This window comes from Salvelinus fontinalis, chromosome 16 (genome assembly GCF_029448725.1).
Source record: "Salvelinus fontinalis isolate EN_2023a chromosome 16, ASM2944872v1, whole genome shotgun sequence".
NCBI classification, from domain to species: Eukaryota; Metazoa; Chordata; class Actinopteri; order Salmoniformes; family Salmonidae; genus Salvelinus; species Salvelinus fontinalis.
Window position 1 is genome coordinate 21,790,731 of NC_074680.1, and position 10,545 is coordinate 21,801,275.

Genomic DNA, 10,545 nt, shown 5'->3' on the forward strand with positions numbered 1-10,545 from the left:
TGCCTCTAACCCTAGGAAGCTCTTTGCCACATTCTCCTCCCTCCTGAATCCCCCCCCCTCCTCCCTCTCTGCGGATGACTTCGTCAACCATTTTGAAAAGAAGGTCGACGACATCCGATCCTCGTTTGCTAAGTCAAACGACACCGCTGGTTCTGCTCACACTGCCCTACCCTGTGCTTTGACCTCTTTCTCCCCTCTCTCTCCAGATGAAATCTCGCGTCTTGTGACGGCCGGCCGCCCAACAACCTGCCCGCTTGACCCTATCCCCTCCTCTCTTCTCCAGACCATTTCCGGAGACCTTCTCCCTTACCTCACCTCGCTCTTCAACTCATCCTTGACCACTGGCTACGTCCCTTCCGTCTTCAAGAGAGCGAGAGTTGCACCCCTTCTGAAAAAACCTACACTCGATCCCTCCGATGTCAACAACTACAGACCAGTATCCCTTCTTTCTTTTCTCTCCAAAACTCTTGAACGTGCCGTCCTTGGCCAGCTCTCCTGCTATCTCTCTCAGAATGACCTTCTTGATCCAAATCAGTCAGGTTTCAAGACTAGTCATTCAACTGAGACTGCTCTTCTCTGTGTCACGGAGGCGCTCCGCACTGCTAAAGCTAACTCTCTCTCCTCTGCTCTCATCCTTCTAGACCTATCGGCTGCCTTTGATACTGTGAACCATCAGATCCTCCTCTCCACCCTCTCCGAGTTGGGCATCTCCGGCGCGGCCCGCGCTTGGATTGCGTCCTACCTGACAGGTCGCTCCTACCAGGTGGCGTGGGGAGAATCTGTCTCCGCACCATGTGCTCTCACCACTGGTGTCCCCCAGGGCCCTGTTCTAGGCCCTCTCCTATTCTCGCTATACACCAAGTCACTTGGCTCTGTCATATCCTCACATGGTCTCTCCTATCATTGCTATGCAGACGACACACAATTAATCTTCTTCTTTCCCCCTTCTGATAACCAGGTGGCGAATCGCATCTCTGCATGTCTGGCAGACATATCAGTGTGGATGATGGATCACCACCTCAAGCTGAACCTCGGCAAGACGGAGCTGCTCTTCCTCCCGGGGAAGGAATGCCCGTTCCATGATCTCGCCATCACGGTTGACAACTCCATTGTGTCCTCCTCCCAGAGTGCTAAGAACCTTGACGTGATCCTGGACAACACCCTGTCTTTCTCAACTAACATCAAGGCGGTGACCCGTTCCTGTAGGTTCATGCTCTACAACATTCGCAGAGTACGACCCTGCATCCCACAGGAAGCGGCGCAGGTCCTAATCCAGGCACTCGTCATCTCCCGTCTGGATTACTGCAACTCGCTGTTGGCTGGGCTCCCTGCCTGTGCCATTAAACCCCTACAACTCATCCAGAACGCCGCAGCCCGTCTGGTGTTCAACCTTCCCAAGTTCTCTCACGTCACCCTGCTCCTCCGCTCTCTCCACTGGCTTCCAGTTGAAGCTCGCATCCGCTACAAGACCATGGTGCTTGCCTACGGAGCTGTCAGGGGAACGGCACCTCCGTACCTTCAGGCTCTGATCAGGCCCTACACCCAAACAAGGGCACTGCGTTCATCCACCTCTGGCCTGCTCGCCTCCCTACCTCTGAGGAAGTACAGTTCCCGCTCAGCCCAGTCAAAACTGTTCGCTGCTCTGGCACCCCAATGGTGGAACAAACTCCATCACGACGCCAGGTCAGCGGAGTCAATCACCACCTTCCGGAGACACCTGAAACCCCACCTCTTTAAGGAATACCTAGGATAGGGTAAAGTAATCTTTCTAACCCCCCCCCCCCCCTTAAAAGATTTAGATGCACTATTGTAAAGTGGTTGTTCCACTGGATATCATAAGGTGAATGCACCAATTTGTAAGTCGCTCTGGATAAGAGCGTCTGCTAAATGACTTAAATGTAATGTAAATGTAATGTGTACATACACACACACACACACACACACACACACACACACACACACACACACACACACACACACACACACACACACACACACACACACACACACACACACACACACACACACACACACAACACAAGACTAATGAGGACAACAGCAGAAACCTGGCCTGGTTCTGTACTGGTTCATGTAATTGCATCCTTCAGTAGAAAAGGTGTCAGAGAGCAGAAGAGGACTACTAGTATGTGTGCCCTTCAACGTGGGTTGAAGGGCACCTTTAATTAGATGAGTCTTGGTAAATAGATTATAAAATAGAAGCTTCATGAAACCGAATGTCAGAGGTTGAATGAATGTCTGAGGATGAGGGATGCAACTTCCTACAGTACTCTATATGGTTTTGGAATGTTAGAGATATTAAAGAAACCCCTCAATGTTCCACATCCCCTTAACAAGTGATTTGATATGGGACACAATACTTTTTGTAACAAACAAATTGCAGTATCATCTCCCCAGACTTGGTTCTCAAGGGTAACATTCAGTGTTTCAGACTTTTCTTAATTATTCAGCATACACATGTAAAGTCTGTTGCAAATTGGTGAAATCTGAAGAGACATGTTGATGGAAAATAACTCAAAGCATCATTATAGCTTCTCTACATTATTTGTATATTTCTCCCAGAGAAGACAGTAGCATCATGGATCAAATCTCTAAAAATGATTTCCTATTATCGTAGAAGTCAGGAACATTCTGAGATCAGATGTGAAGTGAATTGTGAGGTAAAAGAAGAAAAGAAAAAACAATACGACAAAAATAAATCATCAAATACCAGGCAATAGTTTTTTTCAACAACAATTCAATGTCAATTGTATGTATATACAGTACAGTACACATTTGTGCAAAAACATGGATTCGAAAGACATTACATTATGAGCGGATCATTTCAAGGCACATATAATGTAATACCATAAAATCATTTTTTGTTGAACAAAAACTGAAATAGTTGCTTTCCATCTTTCTGGACAGACATGCTTGTTCCAGTTAACTCTGCTATGTGTTTAACACCCATCTTTCATTCTCAACCATCACAAAAAAAAATCCTTAGGCTGTAATTCTACTTAATGGAAAGCGTAAGATGCAAACGTATGACTTGTGCATGATTTGTCAAGTCCATAAAAATAAAAAAATCTTTCAACAGCTTGGGAAACAATCAAAAGGTTCAACAAAGCTTGATTACTTCTACCGTTTCATAAACTCTATATCCAAGTTGTGGTAAGTGACCAGTGGCCAATAACATAGGAGTGGGTTGTTATTGAGAGAAATACTTGGATCAGGGCTTGTATTCGTAAAGCATTCCAGAGTAGGAGAGGTGAACTAGAATCAGGTCCCTCCTGTCCATTGAATTCTTATTCAATATGATCTAAAAGGCTAAACTGATCCTAGATCAGCACTCCAAACCCAGGAGTCCGTGCAGCTTTTAGACCAACAGATCTCTCTGTTGTTTGTTGTTGTGATATGTGAAGACGAGAGAGATGTCACTCACTGCAGCAGGACAACATCGGTAGAATCTCTGTTCAGCACTAAGCAATGTCCAAGAAATGAATGTAATGACTAATTGACCATCATGAAAAACTATGCCCTCTTGTGGTAAATTTGAATGCACAGATTCTGCTCACTCTCTCTCTCCCTCTCTCTCTCTCTCCACCCCGTCTCACTCTCTCTATTTCTCTCTCTCTCTCTTTCTCACTCCCTCCCTCCTTCCCTCTGTCCCTCCCATCCTCTCTCTCTCAAATCCTTACCGTGAGACAATATTTCTCTCCAAATATCATTTCCTGAATGGCTGGTTTTATATTGGTTCTCTCTGTCACATTGAGTTGACACAGCAAGTCTAATTTACATAACCCCCAATTATTTCAATTCCCATTGCGAAAACATGGGATAGCCATATCTGTTATTGACACTGTGCTTGTTAGATTCATCACTGGCGAGGCAAATTTTGTAGCAATGAGTACACTGTCTGGCTATCACATAACTTTAAAATGGCCCAGTGGTTATGGAGCTCAAATCAGAACAAAACTGAATATAAAATGGCCCAGTGGTTATGGAGCTCAAATAAGAACCAAACTGAATATAAAATGGCCCAGTGGTTATGGAGCTCAAATCAGAACCAAACTGAATATAAAATGGCCCAGCGGTTATGGAGCTCAAATCCGAACCAAACTGAATATAAAATGATGAGAGAACTCTGATTGGACAAATCTGTCTGCACAGAACCGAGTAACACAACTTCAAGAAACCAATAACTTATAAATCAATTAGCATTTTAACTAAGGGAATATAAAAGGTAGCTGAATTCAACATTATAGTCCAGCTGGTGTATAAATTACATTGTAGACACAGGGGTCTATGAAATATATACTGTACAGGGTACTGTATGTAGTTAAGTGTATGTGTTAATACAAAGGGGGTTCTATAACACTCTGTTGTGCAAAACCATCATGCACGGCAAAAGTCTGTGTCTGCTTGAACATTGTTCTTGCAGTATACTGTGCTATTGTTCCCCACAGGGAAGTCTCTGAAGCCTATGCCCCCATTAGGGGTATACATGGGCTGTATGCGGTAGTCTCCCTTCAGGAGCTGCTCGTTGTTCAGGGACACTATCTGGAAGCTGGTCTCAGTCATTTCCAGTATAGAGTTATCCTTTTTGGTCCCTGCCTCTCCATAGTCATCTTTTCTCCTGCCTTTGTTGTATTTCCAATTGGTCGAGGACGACCGGTCCTTCTTGTGCATGTGCCAGCAGAATATGCTGAGGAGAAGCACCAGGACAACAATCACAGCGCCTCCAATGAGGCCAGCCAGGAGGAAGGGAGAGCTGGGGTCCTGCTGGGTGGCCTGCTCCGGCCACAATGGACCTTTATTATTATCTGGACCATAGGAGACCGGCTTAGTCACAGCCTCTGAACACACTGTATCATCCTTGGGCCGGTAGTTATTGAACGCGTCTAAGGGGATGACACAGATCCGGTAGGTGGATTTAGGCTCGAGGTTGGCCAACCGTATGCCCCGGTGCTCCCCTCCCACCATCCTATCCCGGACCGTGTCTCCAGACAGGCTGGGACCCATCTTGGCCCAGGTGACCTTGTAGGCTGTGACAGGGAAGGAGGCCACCCAGCTGACGTGGATGGCTGAACCGTTGAGTATGGTGAACTTGATTTGCAGGTTCTCCCGCTCTGGGTCCAGGGGTGGCAGGTTAGTCCTCTGTTCCCCGTCTCTGGGAGGGGACAAGGAGAAGAGAGGGGGGTGATGTGTGGGTGAGGAGGGGAGCTTGGAGGGGGGAGAGAGGGAGTGCATGTCTGATGGGGAGTCTGTCGAGGAGGGAGGGGAGCGGGAGGTGAGGCCTGGTGAGGTGGGGGGCAGGTTGATGGGCGGTGGGGCAGTCGTGGTGCTGTGAGGGCACTGGATCAGCTCAGTGTTCAGCTCTCTGATTACCATGCCACGGACCCTCTCAGGCTTCTGGCACATGAAGCCGCGCACGTTGAGGGAGGTTGGCAGGGACTTTAACCACAGTATGACCCAGTTAATGCTGCAGTCACACAGCCAAAGGTTGTTCCGAACAGTGAGCTGTCTGAGGCTGACGAGGCCCTCAAAGACCCCCTGTGTCAGGGACTGCAGCTGGTTGTTGGAAATATCCAGCCTCTCTAGCCTTCTCAGTCCCTCGAAGGACGTCACAGGGATCTCATTCATCTGATTATCCTGAAAGTTCAGCTTCACCAGAACGTCCCCCGGGAGCAGCGGGGGCGGGTAGGTGAGGGAGTTTCGTGCCAGCGACAGCTCCCGGAGCATTACCAGGTCCTGGAAGGTTCCAGGCGCCACACCTTCGTCTGTCAGCAGGTTCCCATCCAGCAGGAGGCGCTCTAACCTCGTCACATTCCTGAACGCCTCCTCTGCGATAACCGCAATCCGGTTCTCGTCCAATCGCAGCTCTTTGAGATCTTCCGGTAAACCAATAGGAACGCTGCTCAGGTGATTCTTTGTAAGGAAGAGCATCTTGAGGCTGATGGCCTCTCTGAACGCCCCTTCTTCCACCCCAACCGTGGAGATGGAGTTATCGTCCAGATGTAGCTCCTCCAGCCACAGCAGCTGGGCCAGTGCGGTCCGGGAGATGGTCTGGATATTGTTCTCCTGCAGGTGCAGCACCCGAACATTCTTGGGGAGGTTGATGGGGAACTCGTCAAGCTGGTTGCCGTAGAGATAGACATTCTCCACGGAGGCTACGTGGTGAAACTCCAAGGGGAAGCCGGCGTTGTTTATCTGATTGTTGTGGAGGTAGAGGGTCTTGTAGCCCTCTCCGATCCCTAGAGGCACCGAGGTCAGGCTCCTCTCGTTGCAGTAAACAAAGGTCCTGTCACAGCGGCACTCCTCTGGGCAGCTGGACCCGGACGCCCGGGAGAACTGCATGTGCAGGCCCAGCAGTATGGGTATCCACGGCCTGAGGAAAGAGACCCAGTCCTTATTCCACACACGCCCTGACTGATGGAGCTCCATTATTAACAATATGACATACAGACGATTTGTCGTAAGAAAAACTACAAATTCCAACAAACAAGCACCACAACAAAAAAAGGAACAAAAACAATAAAAATCCAGAGGAAAAAATGTTCTGTAACAAGCTGTGTCTGCTTAGTTCCCTGCCCCAGCAGGAAGCAGTGTCGGAGCGGCGGCAGCAGCACTGCTGGAGGAGGCCTCTGGTGGTAATCCCTCAGTAATTGCCTGTCCTAAGCCTCCAAACACAAGAGCAATGGTCTCATTAAGCAATGCGCCTCCTTCGCCGGCCTCCATCCACGCTCGCTCGCTATGGGGACGACAGAAAAGCTCATCACATTTTCACTCTCAGTCAGCCGCTGCGGAGCTCTGTGAGGGCCAATTTAAAATGGTGGCTACCAGAGAGCCGTGTAACGTACACTCAGGGTTATCATTGGAGAGCCCTCCCTCCTCCTTCTCTTCCTCTCTTTCAGTCTCTCTCTTGCTGTTTCTCTCTTTTGCTTCACACACGGCTGGGCACAGACTGATGCAGCCTCCGTTGGACTTGAAATTTGGATCCAGAGGCCTATTTCAAAGAGACAAATAGAGAAATCAGTGGGCTGTTCTTTCTTAGAATGCTTGTGTTTCCTCTATATAAACAGAAAGGAATACTTTCATTTGAATAACTCAAAGACAAAGTGAAGAGTTGTCAATTGGAGAGAACAGACTGGTGCATGGTAATGAGTTTGACTCTTATTTCATATTCCTCACCAGACATGTACTGCAGCAGTGGATATTATTTTAAAAAGTTGATGTTGAACCATGCTCTTGTTGTAAAAAATAATTAGATATCACTTACATTACAGTGTTCTTACAGTGTAATTACATTAGAATGAACAATGTAAGAAGTATTGTAACTCATAATTACATAGTTGTAAAAATGAAGTATATATGAACATTTCAGTAAAGCATTTAATCCATGTCAAAATCAACAATGGAAACATAATTGTGTGGAGTTGCACAATATCAATGTGCAGGTTGTACTTTTTAAAAAACTTCAGCATGTGTTGAAGCTGACAGGAAATGCTGAATGAAATCAACACAGAGAGAGAAATAAATACATAGAAAAACAAATGCATACATAAATGAATAAATAGATCAATAAATAAAGTAAATTGAGTCAGGAATAAAGACGAGCTGGCAAATGTCTTATGAGCGCTGAGTCGTGAAGTGAGTGATGCTGAAGAGATCACTGGCTCTGTGCACTCAAACTTGTAGAGGGCATTGAGGTGTTTAATCTGTCAAATGCCGCGGTGATGGACAGAGCTCTGCTCCACTGCACTCACAGGAAGCACAGAGCAGTCCTCCAATGGTAATGAGAAAGAGAGAGAGAGAAAGAGAGGGAGAGTGAGAGAGAGAGGGAGAGAGAGAGCGCGAGAGAGAGAGGGGAGAGAGGGAGAGAGAGGGAGAGAAGGAGAGAGAGAGAGAGAGAGAGAGAGAGAGAGAGAGAGAGAGAGAGAGAGAGAGAGAGATGCACATGACATGAAGAATGACATTTTATAACACAGCTCTTACACAGAGAGAGAGAGAGATACACAGAACCATCAGTAAAAACAGTTCTATTTAAATAAAAAAAAGTGTGATTCAGTTGTTTTCGTTAGAGGGGGAAGAGCAACTTGCAACTGAAGCTAAAGCTGGACATGATGAACATGGGCTGTCAACAGAGATAAAACTGGACAAATGTCTACTGTTCGGAGGGAAACTAAGATCGATGTGGACTACTACTGCTCTGAAGGAAGAGGTGCTGAATGCACAAGGTCACAAGACAAGACACAATACTCCAGTGAAGTTGAATGCCCTAAATATGCAGTTAATGATGATTATGCTTTAAAACATACAATGGAGAGTTGACATCTTTAATTAGCTTGTTATGCAAATAAAAGAGAGTGTAAGAAAATACACGAAAGTGGGCAAATACAGTTTGTATTCAAGCAGTCACAAATAAACTTGCAACCCACCTCCCATAATTGACAATATCACCACTATGCAACCTCAGACAGTATCCATTTTTAAAGCTGTTCGGACTGATCTTCAGATATGACCACATTAATTAATTATAAAGGTAGTTAAGAGATGAAGGGGGCAGGTAATGATATTACACGTGGCTGGCTGTCATTTCCTCAAATGTCATCCAAAATGGCTAAGACATTATCTGATGATGTAATGTAACTCTCCAGTGTTTACACTGTCAGGGCAGGAGGATCAGAAGGCTGGCTGACAAGGAGGTTAGTTGGTGTGCCTCCCCCGCAACGAATGGTAGACTGCAAAACATGGATCATCAGTTTCTAACTGGATACCTATTTATTTATCACAGGTAAAGCCTCGGCAACGTCCGTAAAAATCTTGGCCGATGTCTCCATCATAGCCAGCAATTTTAAGGTTGATTACAGTCGCCAGCAGCAGCGAAGGTAAAAGTTCCTCATCATTACCAATTTGTCACAGACCGCAGGTGAATTTCAAACGCTGCGCAAAAAAAGGGAATATAGGGAGAGACTTGCGGTGCCAATATATTTAATGTCTGAAACGGCTCACCTGCAGTGTCTTATTCAAATACAATAAAAAAATATATAAATTGATTTTGTTGAAAATATGAAGTTGGTGTTGTAGGATTGTTTTCCATTTCGAAATAAACATATGTGTGCGTAAAACATATGCGTAAAATCCAATTAATTATGTTTTAGTTAAACCAGCAATCTGCGACTGCTACATCAATTTTTTGACTTAAAAATGTATGATATATACCCATTGATACTTAAAGAATAGAACTTATGAATGCCTCATGACCTTAGTCTAACTGTCGTACCACACCAAAACACAAGCTTGCTTTACTCTATTGCTTGTAAACAATGTAATTGTAAACAAACAATGTATAGCCTCAAAACATAGTTGAAACTACAATTGTTATATCATGGACGGTCAGTCCTTGCATCCATAGCTCTGTCTATGAAGTTGAAAGTGGTGACTTCAGTCCAGCCCCATCCATCCCTCAGCTCTTTACCAAATCAGTGGCGGGGTATCACTCTGTTATTGTTTCAACTGCAGATTGCCCATTTAAAGTTTTAAAATATATATGTATATTTACCATCGCAGGGCTTTTAAATACCTAGTGGACAGCGTAGTATGTCTTTCATAACGCATGTCCAGATGTTAGCGATAAAACATAGGATAACCTATCGGCTACCAGTAAGACGGGCAACAACAAAGTAATGTGTCTTACTTCACCTTTTTCGGAGATGCTGAAAGCCGTTTTACTGTATATCCATTGAGCATGGTGAACTATCCCTGGTCAGATCCCACCAGTAAATGACACCTAGGGCAGGCTTTTACAATGTCAGGCAACGCTGCGATTCCACATTTTGACTGGTGTACTCCGTAGTTCTAGTGACTCTGTCCGAGACTCCCCGAAGGTGGGTGGTGTTGCGGGGGGCATGCTGTCCACTTGGGTCCGGGTCCAGGCAACGATTATCCGCAGTACGATGCTCCAGCAGCAGTCCTTTGCCTCTTGGGCTGGTTCAGAGGCGCCCCCGAGTTCCGCGTTGCCTTCAAAAGATTAAATGATTACATTAGGCGAAGAACGGGGGACTTTTGGCTCCCACCCCTTCCCCGTGTACACCCGAATGCAGCGGAAGAGCGCTGTTCCCAATAAAGAGGTCCGATCTCCTAGTCACAGTGACTAACATCGGATAGTTTATTGCTAATGCAAGAATTGTATTTTCCCGTTGAAACCCTTGGGAGACGTTTACTGCAATCAATTCAGCTGATAGCGATCTCTCCTCCCTGCCACTGCTCTCTCTCTCTCTCTCTCTCCCTCTCTCTCTCTCTCTCTCGCTATCTAATTCAATGCAAAGGAGCTTTATTGGCATCTGTTTAAATTGGCACAGCAAGTGAAATAAACAATAAAAAAAAGTGAGAAGAAATAAAAGCATCAACAAAGAACTTTCAGAAAATAACAGTAAACATTGCACTTGCAATGGTTTCAAAAAGATAAATACATTTCTAGTGTTATATTATCAGCTTCTACCGTGTTTTATCTATCTACCGTGTTTTATCTATCTACCGTGTTTT

The 10,545-nt window shown here is 45.7% G+C and overlaps 1 protein-coding gene across 1 annotated transcript; it reads right to left on the reverse strand.

Moving 5' to 3' along the window:
- Positions 1 to 2,061: 2,061 nt before the first annotated feature.
- On the reverse strand, positions 2,062 to 10,289 carry LOC129812818 (leucine-rich repeat transmembrane protein FLRT2-like). Its single transcript, XM_055864712.1, has 3 exons — positions 9,703 to 10,289; positions 6,861 to 7,006; positions 2,062 to 6,751 (listed from the first exon to the last, which is right to left on the reverse strand). Exon 3 carries the CDS (start codon positions 6,442 to 6,444, stop codon positions 4,396 to 4,398), a length of 2,049 nt encoding a protein of 682 aa, XP_055720687.1. The 5' UTR covers positions 6,445 to 6,751; positions 6,861 to 7,006; positions 9,703 to 10,289; the 3' UTR covers positions 2,062 to 4,395.
- Positions 10,290 to 10,545: the final 256 nt, after the last annotated feature.